The following is a 27,882-nucleotide window of genomic DNA, read 5'->3' as shown; positions in this document are numbered from 1 at the left end:
AATGAATATGTACAAAGAGTAAGGTGATTGTGCATTTACACAGACACTGCTATACACGATTGAATACTCCAAACTGAATATATATCTCTCAAAATATTACTTGGTAATTTTAAAACATCACATTAGAAATGTAAGTAAAAGTATTCACAGATTTGAAAATGCTATATAATAGTATATTAAGTTGTGGGTTCTTAACATTTGTGGGGAGGGAGTGTTACAAGAGCCTCACTGAGAATCTGATGACAAAAGCTACGGATGGGGAGCATTTGAGATCTTGCTCCCTGCTCCCCAGCATGTGTCATCAGTTTGGCTCAAATAAACTCTTATAAAAATTCAAAAATAAATAAATGAATAATTAAAAGCTATGGAACATCGCCCCCAAAAGTTAAATATACTAATACTTACAAAATGTTACAAATAAAATAATTACCTACGGCCTTCGTATGGGCCATGGACCTCGCGTTCAGAATCTCTGATAAAGTTTTATTCTATTCACAGATCTCCCATTACCTTGTTAGTTGTGACCCAGATTAATAATGGCAAAATACTCTGCTTATATGGAGGGGAATTATATGACTTTATAATTAATATAAAAGCCATTAATTCCAGTTAGCAGGTATAGATAAAATATTTTAGTGAGAGGTAAGAAACATAAAAATGAAATGTTCCATCTATATTTGCTGAAATGGAAACTCAGTAGTACAGTAACTCAGTATACTGATATACTATTTAATATTTGTTTATAGAAGTGAATATTATTTACTGTTTGCAAGTAACATGAATTGTGCAAAAAGAGATGCTCTGCTTTTCAAAACAGCAGTGGCTGAGAAGATAGGCAATTCTGAGAACACTAGCAGAAAGTCTCAATAAAACTATGATATTCTTATTTTACAGTGGGTGATATTTTAGAACCAATATGATAAAAATTAAAAACAAACAAAAAATACCTTGAAGACTGTCTAGTCATATAGTCATACATTCTTTAGAAGGAAAATAAATATTTTCTTATACCTGCAGCTGCCATGTGTTCACTTGTTCTGATTGGCTGGAATCCCACAAAGGGTATCTGCATGGATAATATTAAACCCACAATGTAGAAAGTGCTATATGCTATAAAGACAAAACAGGAAACAAGGATAGTTTACTACTACATTAAGTGCTTCAAACGTAAATATACACATAACTCGTATCTTTTTAGCAAAGTTTTAACTGAACTTAATTTTAAGAACAGAACCTTGAAGTGACTGTTCCACTTATACTATTTTATAGTTAATCATACATTACAAATCACGAAAATTCTTTCTGCCAATTTAAAAAAATTATTTTAAGTACTTTATTTTGTAAAATATAATTTAGAACAGTTTAGGAGACTGGTGCTTCTTTGCTCTCCCCAAAATAGAATCAAACTTCTTCAATCATTAATAACCACTGACATAACCTAAGAAGCTACATAATATATAAATGAAATAAGTAAACACCCTTCCTATTGGCATTAATCTAAAGTATGCATGACCTAGTGAATATTTATCGTCATCATTATATGAAGAGCTGTTATCTCAAAAGTTCTCAAGTATTTCATACCTTTTTTTATAGTCTCTTACTACTCTTAGTACAGTACTTAACAGAAAATAAGGACTTAATACACAGAAGTCAGGCCATAAAACAAACTAGTTATTGAATTTACTAGGCTCTAATGAAGGAAACCTATTTGCTCTTGCCATTGAGTATATTATAATATTCTTGGCTTGCACCAACCTAAATGTACAGGCAAACTGGGGAGGGGTTACAATCTGTATAATAAGACTTGTTTAGTATTAAGGTGTTCACAGACCACTATTAGATAATTATACAGAAAGTTGGAATCGCTATAATTAAAAATTACTTAGAAATGAAGATAAAGCCCATCTTAAGTGAGTTAATGTGAAAATCATTACACTTATAAAGCTTATTCACATCATTTTATGAAGCAGTCAATATTCAGTTGTTGGCAAATAAAATACTCTATTAGAAAAAATGACTGGAGGTATATTTAGGAAAAAAACTATTATAGCATACATACAGCATATATTTCCCTTCACCCAACTTAGTTGAAAAGAAAAGTTTACTTGCTTTTAAAAGAACCCCATTTATAGAAGGTAAATTATGGGCTAATGGTTCAAGTGTTAAGTTGCCTCCCAAGCTGTCTGATAAGAGATGACTTATAGTGTTAGGAAAAGGGTAAGAAGCTCAAGAAAATTTAATAGAATGAACCAAATGTATGTGAGTAAAATTTCTGATGACCGCAAGCTAATGGAGTACTGGTGATCTAGGAGACTGCAGCAATAATCCATCCCATATAATGTACTTTCCAGATATATTAATGTTGGAATGGAATTACCCTCAATGAGGTATTTGAACACAAATGCAAAAAAGTTAAGTAAATAAGAATTTCTATGTTACATGATTTGAACTGTCAGCCTATTATTTGGTTGATGGGTTTTCTAATATCAATATGTTTCTTTTTACAAATCAGTCCTTTTGTAGATGTCCTGACAAAAGGTTTGGACAAGAAGATTTATACATTAACCTAAGACTCTACAAACAACAAGACTTTTTTAAACACCTGGAGCTGAGGAACCAAACCCTAATCAAACCCTAGACAAATACTGAACAGACAAAGGAACAACTAGGAAGACCAGGCCTGAGAAAACCTTATGTCATTTAAGTGTTTTAATTACAGTTAATTCCACTTGCATCCAAACACCACAATCTCTCAGACTGGATTTCTCTTGTTTATAAACACAAGTGAATGAATATTGTAACACTGTCATGGAATTTGGGTTAAATAGGATAAATGGCACATGAACAAAAAGGTGAAGACTTAAAAAAAAAATGAGGTGAAATAAAATCATCTTAAAGTGACCAATTCAGGGGCAAGTCATTTTAAAGCGACTAATTCAGTACACTCATAATGTGCAATCACCACCTCTCTCTACTCCCAAAACGTTTTCATAAAAAGAAAACTCCCTCCTCATTAAGCAGTTGCTCCCCATTCTTGCCAGTCCAGCCCAAGGCAAACACAAATCTCCATCTGTCTCTCCGGATTACTGGCTGGTTCTTAATTGAAAAGGTCATGGGGTTTTTTTGTTTGTTTTTAAAAAAAAAATACAGTAAAGAGTAGAAGTCTCTGGTCCATTTACTTCCCTTTATGTCACATTTTCCAGAAATAATCACTAAAAGGTATGGTGGGCACAAAAACACACATTCATATTCTCTCTCTTCAAATTGAGCTATACTGTGCTTGGTAGTGTAAAATTTTCAGCAATTACTTGTTTGGGAACCACTAATGACATTTCTTCTCAGGATTTGCTCAAGTACATTTCCAGGCATATTCAGAAAAAGAAGAAGAAACCCAATAATATTCTCAATTCGGCGGTTTTATGCAACTTCACAAAAACATTTATTGTTATTAGTAAACAAGAAAACACGTCATACAGAAGCAGATGCACTAGGGTTCAAGTTAATCATAAGAGAAATGGAGATGAGTTCAAGAAAAAGAAAAGCTCAGGAAACTTTAAAGGCTGCAGTCGGGTCTTTCATTTGTATTACTTTGTAAACACAGGTTAATATCAAATCAAGCTGACCTAATGGAAACAGACAAGTTCTCAACAGTACCTCTGAAATTCCTCTATCCAAATTAGCCTCATTTATACCTACTTTGTATGCACCAGTGATATAAAGCTGATATATGCAATAATCCAAAGATAACCATTTTCTTTTAAGAGAGCTGGATTCATGTCTTCCGTAGTTTATATTTTTTGGATCACTGATCCTGAGATGTTTACATAGGGGGATATAAGTTCTATTTCATAGCACTCTTTAATACACAGATAAGTGTTTTCATTAAATAAAATTCAGGATTGCATGTCAGGTAATATAAAATATCACAAACTCATCTTGCTTAATACTGCCCTTCTCCTTGAATCTGTAAAATTAGGTATACATCAATTTAAATGCCATTTACAACTCATGATTTAAAACAGAGAATAAGAATTAGATATACCGAGTAGAAAGAAATAGTGAATTAACTTTCAACTCTTAAAGACAATCTCTACTGCAAAATGAAAACGTTTTTCTCCAGGCTATTTACTATAGCATCTAACAGTGTGTTCAAGACATTCTAAAAATACGAAATCCTTTTAACAACAATCCTATGCTGTAAGAGTTAGGTATCTAATAATTGGGAAAATCAGACATGTACACAAATAACGACAATACAATAAAGGAAGTGCATGCGAGCATGGTGGAAAAAACCCTAGCACTATAAAAACTTCAAGGAGGGAGAGATTTGCCTCTTCTGGACATGAGCACTAAGAAGCAATCGGCCACACTGGTACCATTCTCTAATGTTCTCAGAAGACCTCAACAATACAAACTCATAGCAATCATACACCACCAATTCCTCCTACCAACTCTCTAGGAAACTTGACCAAGCAACTATCCACATCTATTACAACTTTGTACCTATCCACGTTAACCTACTTTTCTTACCCTTTAAATCAGAATGCAGCTTTCCATCAAAGGAGTGAGTTCTAAGGAAATGCACACCACCAGTCATGTTGTAAATCATGTATTACACCATGAAAATGTTACCACACTGCCATCCTGTGGAAGCACAGTTACTGACATTCACTACTGAAGATCATACTTGAATGTGCAAGAAAAATTACCAATAGAAAGATATATACAAGGTCTATTATTCTTTGATTATTTTTAAGCAAAAAAAAAAAAAAAGGAAAAGAAAGAAACCTCTGACTTGGGACAAATAGTAATCTAAACAGAGCCTAAATATCTTTCACTCTTAAAGTACTTATTTTTTAAAAAAATATCTAAGGAGGGGAGGGCGGGGGTAGACCAGATCGATACAGAGAAGAGAAAAAACCACTGCCTTTGACTTAAGGTGCACAAATGAGTTGTTTTTATAAGATAAAAGGCACTGAAAGGTCTGATTCAAATTGCACTGAAATTTTAGTTTTCAAGAAGCTCCTGAGGTTCCCCAAACCAACAAGTATCTTCTGTGACAAAGAAATAACAATTTAGGATGCCTAACGCATCTCTTCCATCGGGCTGTTCCTGAATTTTATCTTTTTATAATAAACCAGTAATCTGGTAAGTAAAATACTTCTCTAAGTTCTGTGAGATGCTCTAGTAAAATTAATCGAACCCAATGAGGGGGCTGTGGGAACCTCTAATTTATATCCATTCTGTCAGAAGCAGAGGTGACAACCTGGACTTGAGATTAGCATCTGAAGCTGAGAGGACCGTTTTCTGGGACTAAGCCCTTACCCTGTGGCATCTGATGTTATCTGTGGGTAGATGGTGTCAAAACTGAGTTGAATGGGAGGACACCTACCTGGTGTCTGAGATAGTTTGGTGGTATGGAAACACACACACACACACACACACACACACACACACACACACACACACACACACACACACACAAACACACACATACCATGGAAGAGACCAGTGGTACATTATATTAGTGGTAAATGAAACAAAACAAAACCAGAAGAGGTTATCTCTGGGGATGAGAATTTAGGGAGTGAGCCAGTTAAGGAAAAGGCAGAGAAAGAAGCTGCTGATTTTGCTTATAAACCTTATAGTAATATTTTATTTTTTCACTTATGTATATTTATTACCTTAAAGTTTAAAGTTATAAATAAAAATAAGCACACCACTCTATTAGAAGTTGTGTTTTAGTTATTTATACTTTATATAACAATTCACTGTTATTTCTCCACTACATTTCCCATAATAAAAAATAGTTGTAATGAAAATTTTCAGTTTAAAAAAAAAGGAACAATCTTTAGACTCACATTGGGGTTTTATCCCCTCAGTCTTTATAATCACCTCTCTCAGCCTCTGGAACTCTTTATGTCTTTTCTGGCTATTCCTTCAAAATTTTAACATCAACAACAGAGACAAACACTTAAATAGCACCATGTGTTATAAGCTGTTTTCACACATTAACTCATTTATCCTGAAAACTCTGTGAGGTAGGAATTACTATCTCCGTCTGACCCATGAGGACATAAACACATAAAGAAACTATGCAATTTGCCCAAAATTACACCACTAGTAACTGAAGTAGGCCAGGAACTGAATCCAGTTAATTTGGCTCTGCGTTGCTATTCTGACCCTCTATGCTATGGTACTTCTCCTTTATGGTTACATCATCACAAATTCTCTGTAAGTCTGTTTCTATACTATCTTCTGCTCTCAAGATCAAGGTTTACCTAAATGAATGGGACTATATCAAACTAAAAAGCTTCTGGCACAGCAAAAGAAAATATAAACAAAACAGAGAGGCAACCAGCCAAGTGGGAGATTATTTGCAAACAACGCCTCTGATAGGGGCTAATATCCAAAATATATAAGGAACTCATACAACTCAAAAACAAAAGGACAATCCAATTAAAAAATGGGCAGAGGACATGAACAGAAACTTCTCCCAACAAGACATACAAACATGGCCAACAGATACACGAAAAAATGTTCAACTTCACTATTAGGGGAATGCAATCAAAACCAAAATGAGATACCACCTCACACCTGTTAGAATGGGTATCATCAACAAGACAAATAATAACAAGTGTTGGAGAGGCTGTAGAGAAAAAGGAACCCTCATACACTGTTGGTGGGAATGTAAATTGGTACAGCCTCTATGGAAAACATTATGGAGGTTCTTCAAAAAACTAAGAATAGAATTACTATATGACGCAGCAATCCCTCTCCTGAGTATCGACCCAAAAAAATCTGAAAGCATTTATCCATAAAGATGCATTGTACTCTGATGTGCATTGCAGCATTATTTACAGTGGCCAAGACTTGGAAACAACCAAAGTATCCTTCAATAGATGACTGGATAAAGATGTGGTATATATACACAATGGAATGCTACTCTGCCATAAGAAAAGATGAAATACTGCCATTTGTGACAACATGGACGGATCCTGAGGTTATTTTGCTAAGTGACATAAGTCAGACAGAAAAAGTCAAGAACCATATTACTTCACTCATATGTGGGATATAAAATTGAAAGCAACAAAGGAAAAAGACAAGCAAATAAAGAAACAAAAACTCATACACACAGGCAACAATTTAGTGGTGAGCAGAGGGAAAGGGGGTAGGAAGGAAGGTAGAAGAGTGGTAAAGGGGGTCAAATATATGGTGACGGGAGGAGAACTAATTCTGGGAGGTGAACACATAACCTATATGATGTATTATAGAATTGTACACTTGAAACCTATGTAATTTTGTTTGACCATTGTCACCCCAATTAATAAAAAAAAAAAAAAAGATCAAGGTTTATCTCCAAAATTTTCAGAAGGACACGGTTAGTTGGAAAGCCTAACAAGACTTCCCTCAAACTCAAAATTGAAACTGATTTTCACAAACTCCTTCCCATTTCCGTTTTGTTCACATACTATAATTACATTGTAATAATGCATTACATTATGTAGGCTCCTTAAAAGAATCCTAATGGCTAGCACAAAACTTAGTTATCTATTAAACACCTAAATCTCTAATGAACCAATTTGCGTGAATTTCTTCAAAAATAAGGTAGCATTAGACAAAATAAATTCTAGCACTTTCAGCTTTTGCATCCGAGAATTTTTACATGCAATTTTTCTTTTAAGTTTGTTGTTTTATAAGTTAATCTAGCATTAGATATGTTCTGTTTGTAGCTGCCAAGTATACCGTATTTATGATTCCTAAAGTTTATGGCTTTACTTTTAACTCACTAAACAGTAGGATTATCTTGTCTTTATTCACAAACTATATAATCCTAGAATAATTTGCGCAAAACTAAAGTAGTATGCTTACAACACTTGACTCTTTCAATGATGGTTCCCAGAAAATATTACCATAAAAATACCTCTTCAGGTGTAATATAAAAAGCGATTCTGTTACTCTCCTTACTCAAATTAACTCATTAGAGAAAACAGACAATACCATAAACAAATTTCTTCAGTAACATTTAAAAATCATTTACAGTATTAGAAACTAATTTCTTTCTTCTTAAATTATTGTTCTTATTTAAGGAGACACTTATAAACCATAGAGGTAAAATTCATATTTCTATAAATGAAAAAGCAAGTCTCATTCATTATGAATTTAATACAAGCTCACTAGAAAGCAAAGTATGAAGACAAAATCACTAGCAATCCTTGCTGTCTGCTTTTTATTAACATTTTCCTATATCAACAAATAATAAAAAATATTTTATTTAATGACACCATAATGTTTCATGGTATGACAATGGTACAATTTAAGTATAATTTATAAATTATAATTAGACATTTAAGCTCTTTTCACAATTACATGTTATACCACACTGAATATCCCTAAACATGTCTTCATATCTTTAATAATTTTCTTATGACATAGTGTGATAAACTTTTATCAAGTTAGAAAGGTGAAAATCATTTTACATCCCATCAGTGCTATGTGATATCTGCAAACCAGTCTTTCTATACAAAACAAGACTTGAGTGTCCTTTCTTCTTGTTAAAACATAATCCTATTTATAACATGATTTTGTAAAATTTACTTCGCAATACAACGAAATTCAACAAGTCCAAAATATACCTTCACAAAATAATTTAACTTGATAAAGTTCAACCCCACTACCCCAAATTTCAGCCTTTTCCACATGTGAACAAACTGACAGTTTTCCTTGGCTTAACAACCAAAGTCTAAGGACACGTTAAAAAAATTTGCTCAAAGGAAGACATTTTTTTCATAATTATTTCAAATGATTCATTTTTACTTCACTTAATTTGATACTCAGACCCCAATCAAACTTTTGGTTATTAATTATGAGTTTGCCAATTATCAATCCTTTTTTTAATCTAAATATTTCTGCTCATTAGGAGAGATAACTACAAAGGATGTTATGTGCTAAAATCAGAGGACATGGTTCCATTTTGTTCAGGACCATAATGTTAGGTAAAATTGAATTTAAATCCTGATACATTTGAGATGAAAGAAGAGAAATAATAGTTCTATACCATCACTTTGCATCCATAAAAAGGTAAACTTATGAAAGAGCACAACAATCACCTAAAATACTTAGTTACATGAGTAGAGAAAAAGAAAAGAAACAAGGAGGGTGGGGTAGAGAAATTGAATTCTATGTAATTATGAGACATTTACTAATCTTATTTTATACACATATATAACATCCCTAAAACATTTTATTTTTATTCCTACCGAAAAAAAATATTCTCAAGAGCCAACCAAAGCAGTATTAACTGCATGCCTTTTTGAAAGTGACCTGAGAATTCCTATTCACCAAATACAAGGTCTTTCCTCAGCTCTCATCCTACTAGATCTTAGTGCTCACACTCAAGGGAATTTGGACACTGCTCATGTTTTAAACTTTTTTGCAGACTTCCATTAACCTCTTTAAAAACGTTATTTATCTGGCTACATATGACTTCTCCTTGGGCTCTTCATTTCCCTAATTCATGGGCATTTTACAAAAGTAAATCGTTCAGTCTTCTCACTCTGTTCCTGACAAATTTTCAGGAAGCCAAATTTTAAAATTAAACAAACAAAAATCTTAGTTCTTCCCCTATAATCAATTAACTTAAAACATTTCTTTCTTTATATATTTCCTAAACAAAACAGCTGAAAATTATAGTTTAATCTATGATTCTCCTTTCTGGGTCCCAATGACTGTTTATAATGTTTTCAGGGTAGGGAGATCTCATAGGTTGGTGAATTTCAACAGTAAAGTAGTCATTTATATGCTAGGTACATAGTTATAGTGATTTTTAGCATCACGGGCTGTGGAGCCAAAACATCTAAGTTTAGGCTTCAGCTCCATTATTAGCTACAAGATCTTCAGCAAATTATTGTTTTCTCTTGTTTACTCATCTGTAAAATGAGGAGAGAGTAACAACACCTACATTGACGGTGTGGTTATGAAGATTAAATAAGTTAATACACACAAAGAACTTAGGACAGTTTGTGTTGTATAATAAGAACTAGATATATATTAATTATTTCAGTGGTGACTGTTATAAGGTATGCTGAAATGGCTCTAAATATAATTAATATACTATGTATTTTTTTAAATTGCTATAGTTCATATTCTATAAAATTCACTCTTTTAAAATGTACCATTGAGTATTTTTTTATTATATTCACAAAGTTGCGTTAACTATCACCTCTATTTACTTCCAGAACATTTCCTAATCCCCCCCAAAAGATCCCATACCCATTAGCAGTCACTCCTCCTCTTTGAAAGCTCCTGGCAACCACTAATATAATACTTTCTGTCTCTCTGGATTTGCCTATTCTGGACATTTCATACAAAAAGCATCCTACAATATATGGCCTTTTGTGTCTGACGTATTTTACTTAGTATAATGTTTTCAAGGCTCATGATGTAGCATGTATCAGTACTTCATTCCTTCTTACTGCTGAATAATGGTCCATTACATGGTTTTACCACACTTTATCCATTCATCAGCTGATGGACATTTGGGTTGTCTTCACTTTTTGGCTATTATAATGAATGCTGCTAATAAACATTAGTGTACAAGTTTCTGTGTGAATATATATTTTCATTTCTCTAGGAGTGGAAATACTTGATCATATGGTAACTTTGTGATTTAAGTTTTTGAGGAACTGCCAAACTACTGTTTTTTTAATCAAATAAACATTCTTTATATCATTGTGCTACTGTTTTCCAACAACATTATTATAATGGAATTCTATTATTTTACTAAGACATTGGTTTCTGATCACATCTTCTCTCTAATTAATTCAACCCAAAGGAATTTTCTGTCTATATCATAAAAAATGGGCTCTAAGATTTGAGACACCATCTATCACTATGTGACTCAAAAGACGTTATTAAAAAACCTGTAGCAAAAATAAAGATTGTGTAGAGGAAAGATTTTGCACAGGCTATGCTATGGTCAGTATGTTTGTGCTCATCCACTCCCCCATTCATATGGTGAAAACCTAATGCCCAAGGTGGTGGTTTTAGGAGGTGATTAGGTCATGTGGGCTTCAGGGATTCGTAACCTTTTGAAAGAGGACCCAGAGAGTGAGCACTCCCCCTCCACTATGTGAGAACAAACAAGAAGGTGTCAGCTGTGTACTAGGAAGAGAGCCCTCACAAGAACATGACCAGTCTGGTGCCTTAATCTTGGACTTTTTAGCCTCCAGACTATGAGAAACAAATTTCTGTTGTTTATAAGCTAACTAGTCGGTGGCTTTTGTTATAGCAACCCAAACAAACTAAGACAGACTGATGTATATTATACAGAAAGGGCTTTCAAAAGTTTAAACTGCTTACTTTGAAGATGCTCAATCTCAACAGTGATAAGCTCAATTTCAGTAATATGTATATGTGAATGATTTTCATGCTAGAAATGCACATTCCCCAATTTAAAAAAAATGGCTAACAAATATTAAATCTAGAATAATTTGTAGAAGAACTCATTAAGGAGAAGGTAATTTAGGTAAAAATGTCTGACCCTCCTATAAATACAAAAAGCAAAATAAATATAATTATTTTTTTACCTTTTAATGCATAATACTGGCCTAACAGAAACGTCTGTTCTATGAAAATAATGTATATGGAACATCTCTTCGAACTCAACAGATTTCAGAAGTCAAATCACTTACCTATGTAGACTCTTTTGCTGTATCTCTGCATCAGTAATAACACAAATACATGCAGTGGGATAAGGTTGATAATAAACACATAACCACCCCAAGCAGAGACCTATGGGTAAAGAAATGCTACATTAAGTAACTTATATGTTTGTTTTTAAAAGTAGATACATTTATTTGTCATAAAAACTAAACATATAATAAGCAAATACAAACACCAGGATTTTTAGCAATTTTGAGATATGCTTAAAAATACATTTATACAACCTTCAAATAACCTACTTCTCCTGATTTTTATTGATAATTAAAATAACATTATCCCATAAATCCAATATGCTTCTCTACATTCACTGAAGAAATGATCAAATTAAACTTAACAAGAATGTTAAGAACATTATAATTTGTTAATTGAAAGTAAAAAGACTGTCATGGAGATAAGGACTTTTAGGATATAGATTATAAACCTTTAAGAGAAAAACTTTACTTCCCCTATTTTTGATGATTAAATACATTGCAAGAAACTTCACTTGAGTATAAAAACAATAAATGTTAGAACCAGTCAACAATTCAAGTAAAAGGAATACTCAGACTCAGATGATCTGGATATGCTTTGAGCTCCTCAAAATAAAGGTGCTACCTTGGGTATAAATTATTTCCTATATAAATCAAGATCCCATTTTAATGTTTGGCCTGTATCACAAAGTTAGAATAATTCTATTTAATCAGAATAATTGAGTACGTTCTGGTCTAAATAAAGATTCTAAAGATAATGTTTATTCTCAACCAAGAGAATTTACTGATTTTTATAAATTAATAACAGGTAATAAACTTGTCAAGATCAAAGTTTGTGGATGTGCTCTAATAACTAAAAGTTTGAAAGAGCCATTTATACTTTCAAAAGTTTGAAAGAGTCACCTTAAGAGATTATACATTAACATATATATATTCTAACAACGCGGCTCTTGTCTACAATATTTCAGAACCGCTTGTAAAGGAACTGCCTTCAATTTACAATGCATACAAGAACTACAATTTGCTGCTTCAGTCACATGCTATTTTTTACCTAGAAGTCCTAACTGAAGGACTTCTGGCTATTTCCAAAATTTACCATATTTTGCCATGTATAATGCACACTCTTCTGCCCAAGTTTGTGAGGGAAAAATAAGGATGTGCATTATACATGGGTAGTACTATAATTCTGTATCTATATAAACGTTTTTAATTCTTTTATTTATGCTTATGAATCAAAAGTGTAACTCTAGATATCAATGATATCCGTATGCAGAATAGTACCCTGGAATATGATAATCAGTTTTGTTGAACTTATGACGAACTTGCAACGATGAAAATTCCTGGCCTTCTATGATGCATAAATTTGTTACTGGTATATAAAATTTCTTGTACCAAACAAAGTATGTTAAAAAATAAATGCTAAAATTCCTTTATAACACAAAAACAAGTACCTCAATGTAACAAATAAAACTTTGAATTAAAAAATTAAAACGAAAGATTTTTTCCCCCTGAAAGTTTGGGCCAAAAACGTGGGTGCACATTATACACAGGCGTGCATTATACATGGCAAAATACGGTAAGTCTAAACTTGAAAGTGAATGGGTTTGGTAGTACTGAGTGCAACTGTGTTGAATACACCCCAGGCTTTAACCACTTTAAAAGGGGTATGGATAATCTGGATGTACAAATTTCATGACATTTTTAAAAAAAACTTAATAGGTGCCTAAGATTGTCATTAATTTTCATCACAAGACTACTTTATAGGCTGTGGTGTGGAAAAGAAAGGCAGGAGAATGAAGAGGTAATAATGAACCCCAATCCTAAGTAGTCTGTTGAAAAAATTATATAGTTTACATGTTAACCTAGAGGATGTGACCATTATTTGAAAAGAAAAATTTTTGTTTCGCTTACTGCAAATATTATATTTGAGAAGTTGAGTATTAGTCTTCCCCACTGAAGGAAAAGTCAATATGGGTCTTGAGCATAAGGGTAGGGAAGAGAATGGTAATAATAAAAAAGTATACATTAAAAAAAATTAAAATCTTAAAGATTTCAGGAGAAACAAAGTGGAGAACTAGCCCTGGGTGAGAGGAGAATGAAGAGAAGGAACTGGCTTAACTGCCAAAAAGACTTGTTAGACTTCCTGTAATTTCAAATATAAAATCTTACCATATAGAAATACGATAAGCAGCAGCACACTGTCCAAAAAACTGACCCAGTTTTTACAGATTTTACCTAAATAAAAAAAAAAAATCAAATGCGATAAAAATGTTTATAAATGCTCCTGCTGAATTAAAAAAAAATCAAATGTTTAGTATACCTGTATTACAAAAAGCCAAAAGTTATTTTTATAAAAAGGTGCTAAGGCTATTCGATATTCAGATCCACTTAATATATGCATATATAACACTGGGCAGCATTCAGGCATTTTAGGAATAGCTTTGATTTTATTTCTAGTTATTTGATTTTCTGTAAAAAAAAATCAACTTAATAGGAACAAATTATATTTTTCCATTTGGTATATCTTTTTATCTTAATGTGATTAATATCAACAAATTGAGATTTTAACTGAAGAATTTGTTTAGTTAATCTACATTTCCATATGGATAATTTTCTTAGACATTACACCTTAATCTGATTTTTTCTTCATTTGAATGTGATCATCCATATCTCACATATAATTCTAATTATGAGCATCCATTTTTGAAAACTTTTCATCATCTAGAAATTTTCAGATACTATATCAATATCTCCAAGAAATTTATGTTCCTAAAATCGTTTCTAGATGGCCTAATGATGTATCAGTAAAATTCTCAATTCCTCTGAACTGGAAAGACAATTTGTAGTAAATAAAGGTTCAAAAAGTTAACAAATCTCTACTGGCTTGAGAAACATAATTAAAAAAATAATCCTAAGATAAGTTTATATATGTTCATCTCAGAAAAGCAAAATATGTTAGCAACGTCAGAAATCTGAATTTTAAATTTCAGAAACACAAGCTCTAAATACTTATGCCAAAGGGTCAGTTTTAAGATGAATCACATAACTGCCCTAAAGAAATGATAGACATAAGTCCCATTACAAGCAACTCTATTAAAAAGTTATTGCCATGTCCTGACAGAAGTTCAAATTTAATAGTATTCTATAGAGCTGATTTCAAGGAATTCTTTACTTTTAAAATGGGCCTCTACTAGTACATTAAAGCAAACTACAGGTGACATCCAATCTTTGGGAGAACTGTAAAAAAAAACAAAAAAACAAAAAAAGGAAGGCGGAGAGGAAGGGAAGAGAAAACATTCTTAGTTTACAGCACTTAAAGATATATCAGGTTGACTTCTATTAGACTAGTGAAAAGCAGCTTTGAATTCAACATCATAGTTCATACTCGTTATGTGTGACAAAATATCTTCCCCTTCTCCCCCCGAAAATCCACCTTGATTTTAAAAAGAAGAGCCAAGGTTTATCTTTCATAGGGTAAAATAGCAAGGTAGGTCCTATATTAAAATGTGACTAGGGAAGAGAGTATACTAAAATATTGAAAATTGTAAAGTGAGAAAAATTTCCAGGGCAGATTAGATATTATTCCTATAATACTGAATCTTTTGAGACTGGAAAAGTAAATTGGGACCAAGTGGTGCTGCCAAAATCATACAGAGACTAAAGGCACAGAGGACAAAAGATAATTTTTAGAAAAGGAAGTGGGTGCCAGGGAAATGGAAAAGAATGTTTAGAAAGGCCTAATTCTAAGTGGGGGAGGTTAGAAGAAATAATGTTCTCAGAGGATGAGATGGGCCAGAAGCAAAAAGGGATCCCAAGGACAGGAGCACAGAAGGATATAGTAGTAGGTAGATCAACAGAACAAACAAGGAAATAACGGAGATTGAGTGTTTGAACCCATGGGTCAAAGAAGAAATCATGAAATAAAAAAACCTTTGCATGACAATGAAAACATTATGAAAATATACAAAATACAGTTAAAGCAATGATTATATAGCCTTAATTCTCATATTAGAAAAGTGAAAAGAGCAAAAATAACTTAAGCTTCAACCTCAAGAAGCTAGAAAAGAGCAAACCAAATACAAAGTAGAAGGAAATAATAAAGATTAAGAAATTGAAATAGAATAGTAAACATAGAGAAAAGTCAATGAAACCAAAAGTTGGATAAACTAGTTAGGAAGTTTAAACTAACCAAGAAAAGAGAGAAGATACAAATGACCAATACTAGCAATAAAGGTGACATCACTACAGGCTGTACAGAAATTAAAATAGTTATGAAGGAGTACTATAAAGTGCCAAAAATTAGATCATTTAGATGAAATAGAAGAATTTAAAAAAAGATACATGCTATCAAATTACTCATGAAGAAACAAAATCAGAACAGAACTATGTCAATAAAAATTGAATTAGTAATTAAAAAAATCTTTCCAGATTCAGATGGCTTCACTTGTGAAAAGTACCCAACAGTTAAGGAAGAAATAATACCAATCCTGTAAAAACTCTTTCAGTAACTAGAGGAGAAGGAAACATTCCCCTAATTTATTTTAGGAGCTCAGTATAACTCTAATACCAAAGCCAGACAAAGATATAACAAGAAAAAAAATAACATATGATCACCTCAACAGACATGAAAAAAAGATATTTGACAAAATCTAATACCCATTCATAATAAAAACTCTCAAACTGAAAATAGAAGAAAACTTCCTTAATCTATGATAAAGAACATATACAAAAAGCCTACAACTATCATCATACTTAATGGTGAAGTCCTGAATGCTTTTCCCTTGAGATCAGGAAGGAAAGGATGTCCAATCTCATTACTTTTATTGCACACTGTGTTAGAGGTTCTACCACTACAATCAATCAAGAAAAAAAAAATTTAGTGTATACAAATTGCAAAGGAAGAGGAAAAACTATTTGCAGATAACATGATCTTGTAAAATTCCAAGGGAACTTAAAAAAAAGTTAACATGCAAGTTTAGCAAGGTCACAAAATACATGATCAATTTATAAAAACCTATATAGTACCTCCCAAATTTAAATGTACCATAAAGTTACATTAATCAAGACAGTGTGTCAATGGCATAAGGATAGGCATACAGGTCAATAAGACAGAATAGTTGAGAAATAAACCCATAATTTATGGTAAATTAATTTTCAACAAAGGTTATCTTTTTAACACATAATGTCTGAACAAAAACTGGATATCCACGTGTCCAAAAAAGGGGGGTTAAGAGCTTAGACCTTTATACTGTATTTAAAAATTCACTCTAAATGGATCACAGACACCAATGTAATAGCTAAATTATAAAACTTCATAAAGAAAACACAGAACATATGTGTGACCTCAAGTTAGGCAACGATTTCTTAGATATGACACCAAAAGTATAATCCATAAAAAAATTAGACTTCATCATAATTCTAAACTTTTCTTCAAAAACCATTTAAAATAATGAAGAGAGCTGGACTGGAGAGAATATATGCAAAACACATATCTGACAAAGGACCTGTCACATTTAGGACCTTTATCCAAAATAAATAAAGGAAATCTTACAGCTCCATTATTAAGACAGAATACCCTCCTCCTAAAAATAAGTAAAAGATTTGAATAAATACTTCAAAGAAGAGCATATGAATGGCGAACAAGCACATGTAAAGATATCAACATTAAGTCATTAGAAATCCTAAATGCAAATTAAAACCACAATGAAATATTACTAGACTACCCTTAGAATGACTATAATCAAATTGATGAAACCAATGTTCTCAAGAATGTAGAAAAATTGGAACCCCCATATACTGTTGGTTGAATTAAAAATGTTACATCTTTTGGAAAACAGTTTGGTAGTTTATCAAGGAGGAGTTACACCAAACACATAACTCAGCATTTAGAGTTCTAGGTATTTATTAACTAGGAAAAATGAAAACATATGTCCACACAAATACTTGTACCTAATAGTCATAGCAGCATTATTTATAATAACCAAAAACTGGAAACCCAAATGCCCACCAAATGATGGGTAAACAAAATTTGGTATATGAGGTGGGATAAAAAAATACGATGAATGTTCAAATTAAAAAAAATTTATTACAGTAAAAGACACATTGCCATTAATCCCCCTCAAAACACTCCCCCTTGCTTCGAACACACTCGTCCCATTGTTCTTGGCACTTTCTGAAGCAGTTCTGAAAGCTCCCTTTCGTGTCCTTAGTTGCACTGACGTGGCTGCCTCAATGTCCTGAATCAATTCAAAACGTTTACCTTTCATGGTCATTTTGACTTTGGGGAAGAGCCAGAAGTTGCACTGTGCCAGACCCAGTGAGTAAGGTGGATAAGGACACACCATAGTGTTTTTATTTGACAGAAATTGCCATATACAAGAAGTGATGTGTGACAAGGAGCGTTGTCATGATGGAAGATGATTTACGGCACACTCTTAAAACCCATTTTCTCTCAACCATAGCTCACACCCAACTGACTGCACTGAACAAGTTGAAACTTGTCACACACTGTTACTAAGGTTTGATGTGCCGCTCCCTGTATTGAAGATCCCTGTCTTTCCGCTGGATGGCACTCGGCAGCAGCATTCACCGTATTTTGTGATCACAGCGGAAAGGCTGTGTTACACATTGCTCTGGTATACAGCAATTTGTCAAATAAAATCATTACGTTGTGTCCTCATCCACCTTATTCACTGGATCTGGGACTGTGCGACTTCTGACTCTTCCCCAAAGTCAAAACGACCATGAAAGGAAAAACATTTTGAATCAATTCAGGACATCGAGACAGCCAAGACAGTGCAACTAAAAACACTCATGAAAGAGGACTTCCAGAACTACTTCAGAAAGTGGCAAGAATGATGGGATGAGTGTGAAAGAAAGAAAGGGAGAGTACTTTGAGGGAGATTAATGGCAATGTGTCTTTTACTGTAATAAACTGTTTTAAATTTAAACATTCACCATATATTTTGTTTTATTTTAGCTGAGCCATCCTGCCACCAGTTGGCAGCTGAGTGGCAGCTCAGTTCCGGCCGGGAATCGAACCACTGTTGCTCAGAGCTCACACTCTGGAGCGAACTCTTAACCAACTGCCGGCCCCTCACCATATTTTTTTATCACACCTTATAAAAATGAAAATTTGTGTAATGCAGAGAAAGCAAGACCTATAGAAACATTTATAGCATTGAATGCCATATACTAGAAGAGAAAGAGAAATCTAAACCAATAATCTAAGTTTCCACCTTAGGAAACTAGAAAAAAAAAGGGAAATTTAAATCCAAAGGAAACAGAAGAAAAGAAATAAGAATCAGGGCAGAAATTAAAATTGGAAACAGGTAATAAATAGAGAAAAAAAAAAACCAACGAAACCAAAAACTAGTTCTTTGAAAGATCAACAAAATCGATAAGAATAGCCAGGCTAACAAAGAAAAAAAAGTAGAGGACACAAATTACTAACATCAGAAATAAAAGGAACATCACTACAGAGCCCATGAACATTTCTTAAAAGAATAATGAAATATTATGAAAAATTCTAGACCACAAATTTGATAACCTAAATGAAATGAACCAATTCCTGAAAGACAAAATCTTCAAAACTCACTAAAGAAGAAATAGACAATCCAAATAGCCTATATCTATTTTTAAAAAGGCACCAATAAATAACCTTCCAAAACAGAAAGCATCAGGCCAAGCTCGGTTCTACCAAACATTTAAGGAAAAAATTATATCAATTCTCTACAATCTCTTTCAGAAAACAAAAGCAGAGGGAATACTTCTTAACTCATTCTATGAGGCCAGCAATATCCTAATACCAAAACCAGACAAAGACATTACAAGAAAAGAAAACTACAGAGGTAGACCAGTATCTCTTTATGAACAAAGATGCAAAATCCTCAACAAAATATTAGCGAATCAAATGCAACAATATATTATAAGAATTATACACCATGACCAAGTTAGATTTATCCCAGGTATGAAAGGCTGGTTCAACATCTGAAAATTAACATAATTCATCACATCAAAAGGTCAAAGGAAAAAGGTCATGTAACTATATCAATAGATATAGAAGAAAACATTTGACAACATGCAGCATCCATTCATGATAAAGTCTCTTGGCAAACTAGCAATAGAGTGAAACTTCCTTAACTTGATAATAATATATACAAAAAATCTACAGCTAACATCACAGTTAATGGTGAGAAAACTCAAAGCTTTCCCACTAAGATCAGGAACAAGGCAAGTATGTCCTCTCTCACTGCTCCTTTTCAACATCGTACTGGAAGTACTATTGTAGTTAATACAAAAAGACAAGGAAATAAAAGATACACAGATTGGGAACGAAGAAATAGCTGGCAACAGCAAAATAATGCTAATTTTGCAAACAGAATTCAAAATCCCAAGACACTGAACCACATTTCAACTTTCCTAAGTATTTCTGACCTTCTCCCTGCCACAAAAAAAGAAACAAAATCAATAGCTTGTTTTCTGATACCCTCTTTTTTAAAGCTATGACTTACAAAGTAAAGGACATTATTATCATCATCTGTAAAACAGGCATAGCAGAATTACTGTCAAAATTATATACACATATATATTACATATATGGAGATATAGTACCTGACATTTTTAAATGTTACTCATTAATAAATTTATTGTGAACAGTAACAAAGATCTCTGTATACAACTATAATTAATTGATCAAAGACAGATGTGTATAACCTACAGCATTTCAGCAGAAAGTTCATGTGTATTAATAGCAGCAAAAAATTAAATGTTTCTTACCCACAAGTAGTATGTGAACTGAAGTGCAAAAATTGCAATGCCTTCATTATCAAAGGATCCAGCTACTGACCGAGAAATGTAACCTGGTACAATAGCAATAAAACAAGCAGCTAAAAGTCCTGCTCCTTGGTTCCAAAGTTCTCTGGTAAGCAAGAAAGTAGATATAGATGTAAGGCCGCTAAAAGTTGGTGCAAGGAACACACAAACATCTCTTATGTGAACTGTTATGTTCAATGTATTTAAAATCCAATGGATAAGGCCAGCTGTTATCATCAAACCTGGGTAAACCTAGGAAGAAAAAAATGGCAAATTTAATTACATATAAAATGAGGTAGCTGAAAACACTAACATAAGTTCTTTTCTTTATTATTACATATCGTTTATAGTAAGTTTGAAAATAACATCTCAAAAAACAGTTTGCTTTCCTCACACACTACAAAATTAAATGTTCTTTTGGATTGGATACAAGAAAAAGCTCATATATAGAGATACATATTTAAATAAAAGAAAAAAGATCAGATAGAATGAATGAATAACAACACTGAAAACGATTTTCAGTGGAAAACTAGGTAGCTTTCTTACTGATCCCATTATTTTTTTTCACTATAAAACAGGGTCCTAGTGTAATCTACCCTTAAGTTTAGGGTTTTAACATGCTCCACTTTTGCCCATACTTGTGTGTGTATAAAGGAATGAGAAAAGAAGAGAAAATGAACTTACGTGTAGTAGTATTTATAAATGATTCTTCCTTTCTTTCAAAGCCAAGATTTGGAAAGTAAACAACTCTAGCTAAGAAATGAAGGACTAGCCAGCTTGTGAATTCAAAGATAATATTATGGGACTCCTAGAAGGTTGAATGTTTTTATACTACTTAACATAACAGTTGTATTCCTGACCTTTACTCTAAAAGAGGAACATAAAGCATTAAGAGGATTCAAAGGAAGGTAAATAGGACATTTTTGAGCTATTCATAAATAATTAAAATGCATATTTACATTTTCATCCTTAACTAAATCCTAAAAGATTCTTTTCTTTCTCCATCACTAAAAGTACCTTTAGATAAAAGAATATTATCAATTTTCTTTCCTAGCTATACTATCTAAAACTGCAAACGCCCCATGGTCTTTAGCCCACTCCCTCTTTCTCCATCAGTGACCACTATTTCACATACTGTTTATTTTACTTATTTTATTTATTTTCTATTAACTAAACATCCTCACAAGAATATAAGCTCCAGAAAATAGCAGGAAATTTATCCCCAGCCCTTAGGACAATGATTGACACAAAACAGATGCTCAACACCTATTGAATGCGTGGACGAAGAATGGAATAAAGGAAAGGGGGAAAGTGTGACAGCCATCACTATTCTTAAAAATGAAAAATTTTCACATAAAATACCAGGTCCCAGTGTATGATTTTATCAGCCATATTCAATGGAAATGAATTTGAAAATACCTCTAAAGGTTAAGTCAATACATCCATGATAGACTGAGCTGACACGCAAAATACAACAAAAATACATAGAAGTACTGGATGAAAGGACCAAAAAAATAAACCCTAACCGAACAACAAAAACCCTACCCAACAACAAAAAGGGCATATTTAAGCTCAAAAGAAAGGGAACCCTCCAGATGCCAAAAATAAATTCAAAGTAGGTACATGGGAGCCCCAAATAAGAGGGGAAAAAAAAGATACTCTAGGTCTGATATACATCTTAAGAACTGGAGGTGTGGTGGGTGAGTAGATGGGCAAGGGGGTATGCTCAACAGGTCTCGGAGAAAAGGCCTAATTCCCAGCACAAAGCCAGGGCATATTTGTGAAACTAGACTAGACAAATGCTTCCCATTCATTAAGGGAATCAGTAAGAAACATTTTGCCATACTTTCAAAGCTTTGAATAGAAACTAAAGGAGAAATAAAGTCATTCATCACATGTAAGAATATAGATTCCACATTTATAACAACTTCCGGTATAAGAAACCTCAAGCTGAAAAATGACTCTAAAACTTGTCTAAAAAAAAAAGAAACCCCTAAGGGCTTCACCAAAGGCAAAAGAAGATGATTATATGAATGTATTCAAATACCAGGACACCAGCAGTCTCAGAAAACAGGCCTCCACTGAGGATATATTTAAGATGAAAAAAACACACCAAGAAACAAGAGTCATCCAATATTAATACAATAAGGTGTATGATAAGATTAGGACCACAAGAAGTACAGATAAAAGCCATCTACCACATCTCTTACCATTCAGTATCTTTCTAATTTGCCCTTGAGACCATCATGACTACTCTTCTTGTAACTTTATCTTCATTTACATAAAGGATAAGAAGATGCCTCAAATGTGAAACACACATCTTACTATCACAAATACAGAGGGAACTTTTATAAAATTTGCCAACTCCTAGGCCACAAACAAGTCTCAATTAATTTCAAAGTACTAAAAATACAGAATTTTTTCTCTAACCAAAATATATTTATTTGAAGAACAATGCAAAAAAATATAACTTGGAAATCCTTTTATGCTTAAAAGTTAAATACAATTCTAAATAATCCATGAACGAGAAGAAATAATGGAAATTAAAATACATTTTGACTTGAATAATAATGAAAATAGTACATACCAAATTTATGCAATGTAGCTAAAACACTGATTAGTGGAAAACTTATAGCTTTAACTTTAATGTTATAACTATAAATTTATAGCTTTACTGAACATATTAATAACAAAGAAAGATTGAAAATTATTGAGCAACCTTTATCAGGAAGTCAGGAAAAAAACATCAAAATAAAATGGGAGGAAAGAAATTGAAATTAACCAATAGAAAACAAACATTTAATAAAAATAATCAACATAGTCCAAATTTCTCTGGATTAGGAAACCTAGTAAAACTGACAAAATTCTGACAAAAATTACCAAAAAAACCCCCACAATACTATAAACTTATATGTTTCCCCAATAGGTGTCTTGTCTTTCACCTTCTCTTCAACATTCTTGCTACATCCCGAATACTAAAAATATTTTCCCTGTGTCGTCTTCTGAACATAATAATTCCCCATGAACTATGATCAATATCCAATTACCTGGAGTAATTTAGGACAGATTTGGGACCTGGGAAATTAAAATTATCTGATTCTTCTAAAATTCTATTTACTTCCAAAAGCTGTTTTTTCAATAAAGTTGCTATAGAACAAAACAAAATCACACAAATAACCTGAACTTCAGATACACTGTGATAAGAGATCCCCTCACGGCCTCCACCATTTGTTAGAAATAGTGGCTAGCATGAGATAACCCCCAAACAGGTGCACGTGTGGGGAGAGGAGGGGAGGGTCAAGAAATGAAGAGTTAGTAAATTAAATACTGAATAACCGGCCATAGAAAAATGTATTAGTTAACTATACAAAGCTTTCAGGAATCTCCATCATCTTAGCAGTTAATGATTTACTCAAATAACTATAAAATTTTATGATATGAACATAAATAGCTGCAAATATACTTACAGTACCACCTACTATTCTTCCTAGTGGATACCATGCTCTTTCATCAAACCAATTTAAAAATTCATAGAACCCATGAGACGCAAGATGATGTGTTGATCTATAGTTAAACCTAGAGAAAACAGAAAAAAAAGAAAGGTTACAAAACTTTGCTTACTAGAAACAGCTCTATCCTTCTAATTACATTTTAAATATAAGTGTCTTTATAATAGTTAACTCGATGGCTACATAAATACAGAGGGTGCCAAAAAAATGAATACACATTTTAAGAAAGGAAAACTGTATTAAAATTGTAATACTCAATATATACCGGTAACAAAAGATAAATACAAGTCACGTTTGACTTCTGCAATTACAAGAGGTGCTCAAAGTGGTTACCATTAGGGTTCAGACACTGCTGATTACGGTGAACTACTGCTTGAGCAACACTGACCAAAGTGTCCACTTGTATACATTTTTTTGGCACCCCCAGCATATCTTTTATAGCAATTTTCCTCAAACTTGAATAAGAAATTATTTTCCAAGAAATAGGCTCACACCTCTAATACAACTAAAAACAAAGCACCCCCCCAACACACACACACACCTCAATACCTACAAAATTAGTAATGAATGCTCAAATTAACATTTGGCCATCACTCAGTGTACAAATGGCGGACAGCTGCATTTGAATTTCAAAAGGTGAGGGTATACAGAATTCACCAAATAATCAAAAGTCAATGACTCAAAAGATAAGAACCATGGAATTGGCTATTCCCCTTCCCCAATTCCCCAACACTGTTCCCCTTCCCCAATAAAATCTGGAAAAAAAAAAAAAGAACCACTGACAGAAGATAGCATCAAAAAAGGTGCACACTTGACATAACCGCCTCCAATCCTACAACTCTAAAAATTAATAGGCTAAAGAATAAATTACAATAGACTAAAACCATAAGAAAACTATAACAGCACTGTAAAACAAGAATATGGCCTTACGGAATGAGAAATTTAATCAATGAAAGATAAGACAATGGGAAGAAATGAAATTGAAGACACCACAGCCCAAACCGCAAGCAGATAGTCCATGTTTCATATAAAGCAGCTATGGGGGGCAGAAGAGAATCCTGCAGAAATCCTCAGGGTAATGGCATTAGAAACAGCCTGCCAGGCAGGTGGACCCCCTTCCCCTACCACTGCCAAGCAAGTTGGGCATCCGAGGTATCTGCACTATATGTAGACAAATGAGTCAAAAAGCAGAACAATGCTAGCGAGAAAGAAAATGAACAGGAAATTCTCATATCCAACATCAGTTTGATATATCCTTCACAACAGCGAGTCATGATTCTCCTTCCCTAGATACAGGCATTGTTGCATTTTTAGACGGATTTGATCAAATACCACAAAAAGCACAGACCCAAAAATCAAACATTTGAGAAAAGTAAGCAACATAAATGCTAAGCATCAAAATCAACAAATGGCAGAAACTAATATCACAGGAAACAGAAACAAGAATATTTTCGGAGGGCTAAGATAAGCCACAGCAGCCTGAAAGGAAATATAACCTAAAAGTTAAGAGTACAGGTTTGTTAAAATCATACTGATTGGATTTAAGTATCCTAGTTCCATACTTGACTAGCTTTATGACCTTGGTTGGGCAAATAATTTACATTCTCTGGGCTCTCATTTCTTCCTCTGTAAAAGAGGGATAACAATAGTATCTACATCATAAGGTAGCTATGAGTAAACAATATAATGTGTCTAAAGCACTTAGAGGCTACTGCTACTATTATCATGAAATAAAATAACTATGACAAAGAATTATAAGTTTTTGAGTGTCAAAAATGACTGTTAAGATAAGCAAAAGATAGGCTAAATAGAAAAAAGTTCAAAAATGAAAAGAAAATTAGAACAAAGTAAAAAGTATTCTGAGGAATGATGTCAGCATGGTGGCATATTAGGAGACCCCAGCCTTTGTCCCACCCACAAAAAACACAAAATAAGACAGCTATCCATGAAGGGAAATATCCCTGGGAAGGCTCAAGAGTACAATTAAGATCCTACAACAGCACAATGAAGAGAAAAAATGGAGAAAAACCACACAGAAAGGATTGCTAGGGAGACAGGCTTAGCTGAGACATCTGGAGACAGCTAGGACAAAGAAAAAGGGCAGGGCTATCAGTATCAGTCGTATGGTAAGGTGCCAATGCAGCCCTCAGTGGCCTTTTCTGGGGAGGACCTAAAGAGACTTTGCTGCTGAGGGCCTTAAAAGCCCCCACAATAGCCACAGATTCCCTGCAGCTTTCAAAGGTGAAGCCCACAGCGTTCACTGGTGCAGGCTCTAGTGGCCTGCTCCGCAGAGAGCAGTAGAAGCCTTAGCCACTAAGGTAACCAATGCCATCGCTGCCACAGATCCTCTAGAAGGGAGATGCTGTTGCAGTGCCAACAAGGAGCTGCCGTTGCACTGCCTCAAAACCAGGGCTGCGATGCCCCGCCCCTAATCCCACAAACTCTCTGGACCCCAGACACTGTTGCTCTGTGAGTGCTTGCACTTCAGACTCTGGCTCTGCAGCCGCTCTATATGTACCTGAACGCCAGACCCTGGCTCCGTGGCTGCTCCATGAGAACCCGGGCTCCAGTCTCTGGCGCCATGGCTATCCATGGGAACCCACCAGTATCACCACCACTAAGAGGGCGTCCGTGACACAGACCTGGTGCCAAGAGAGATCCACTTAGCCATGACAATAACCCATGGTATAGAAGGAAGACATCAGGAGGTCCCCAACAGCCCTCACCAGCCCTGTGGACACTTGCAGCTTTAGCTGTTGAGCATCCCTGCAATCTTCCCTGAATTAAGAACTGCTACAGCCTGTCCAGCTGACACCCTCACACATACCTGCAGGTGAAGGTCTTTCCCCACCAAAACCATTCCATTAAATGAGCAGACTTGAATGCAAGGCTACAAGAAACATGAAAAATCAAGGAAACATGACACCACCAAAGGAACAGAATTACTTTCCAGCAACTGATCACAAAGAAACAGATCTATAAATCGCTTGACAAAAATTTCAAAATAATTGTTTTAAGGAAGCTCAGCAAGCTACAAGAGAACCCAAGATAGACAATGAAATCTACACGAATAGAGAGGCAGAAATCATTAAAAAAAAATCTATATGAAGAGAGAGGCAGAAATCATAAAAAAGAACCAATAGAAATACAGGAACTTATGAATACACAAATGACATGAAAAATTCAGTAGAGAACATCAACAGCAGACTTGAACAAGGAGAAGAAAGAATCTGAGAGCTAGAAAGGAGGTCATTTGAAATTATCAAGGCAGAGGAGAAAAAAAAAGATTGAAAAAGACTGAAAAATAGCCTGCATTAATTATGGGGCATCACCAAGGGAAACTAATTTAATTATGAGAGTCCCAGAAGGAGAAAAAATAAAGGGGTATAAAAAATAATGGCTGAAAAATTCCTAAATCTGGGGAGAAATATGGATGGACAAAGAAGCTCATAGGTGCCAATACATACTTAACTCATATAGGACTTCACTGGAAGATATTATAATAACACTATCAAAAATCAAAGACTAAGAGAAAAATTTGAAAGGAGAAAGAGAAAAAAAGAAACTTCTACACAGAGACCTGCATAAGGCTATGAGCAGATTTTTTTAGCAGAAACCTTGCAGACCCAATAGAGTGCTATGACACATTCAAAGTGCTGAAAGAAAAAACTGCCAACCAAGAATACTTTACCTAGCAAAACTGGCCTTTAGAAAAGACTTTCCCCAGACCAAAAAAAAAAAATAAATTTGAAGAGGAGTTCATCACTACTAGACTTGCCTGACAAGAAATGCTAACGGAAGTTCCTAAAGTGGAAATGAAAGGACAAGAATTAGTTATGTAAGAATATATGGAAGTATAAAATTCA

At 33.7% G+C, this 27,882-nt stretch overlaps 1 protein-coding gene across 2 annotated transcripts in view; it reads right to left on the bottom strand.

Moving 5' to 3' along the window:
* Window positions 1-27,882, bottom strand: part of STT3B (STT3 oligosaccharyltransferase complex catalytic subunit B) — a 90,202-nt gene that overhangs the window by 19,712 nt on the left and 42,608 nt on the right. Inside the window, exons 2-6 of one of the 2 annotated variants that reach the window (XM_019664517.1) lie at window positions 23,975-24,083; window positions 20,472-20,759; window positions 13,863-13,928; window positions 11,694-11,793; window positions 1,012-1,110 (exon numbers count right to left, since the gene is read on the bottom strand). In XM_019664517.1, the coding sequence (XP_019520062.1) occupies window positions 1,012-1,110; window positions 11,694-11,793; window positions 13,863-13,928; window positions 20,472-20,759; window positions 23,975-24,083 (662 nt within the window). The remainder of the gene's footprint in view (window positions 1-1,011; window positions 1,111-11,693; window positions 11,794-13,862; window positions 13,929-20,471; window positions 20,760-23,974; window positions 24,084-27,882) is intronic. The other variant, XM_019664518.1, reaches the window with a different exon arrangement.

The sequence above is a fragment of the Hipposideros armiger genome, unplaced genomic scaffold (assembly GCF_001890085.2).
Source record: "Hipposideros armiger isolate ML-2016 unplaced genomic scaffold, ASM189008v1 scaffold_424, whole genome shotgun sequence".
Classification (NCBI taxonomy): domain Eukaryota; kingdom Metazoa; phylum Chordata; class Mammalia; order Chiroptera; family Hipposideridae; genus Hipposideros; species Hipposideros armiger.
This window is presented reverse-complemented; position numbering and strand designations above follow the sequence as displayed.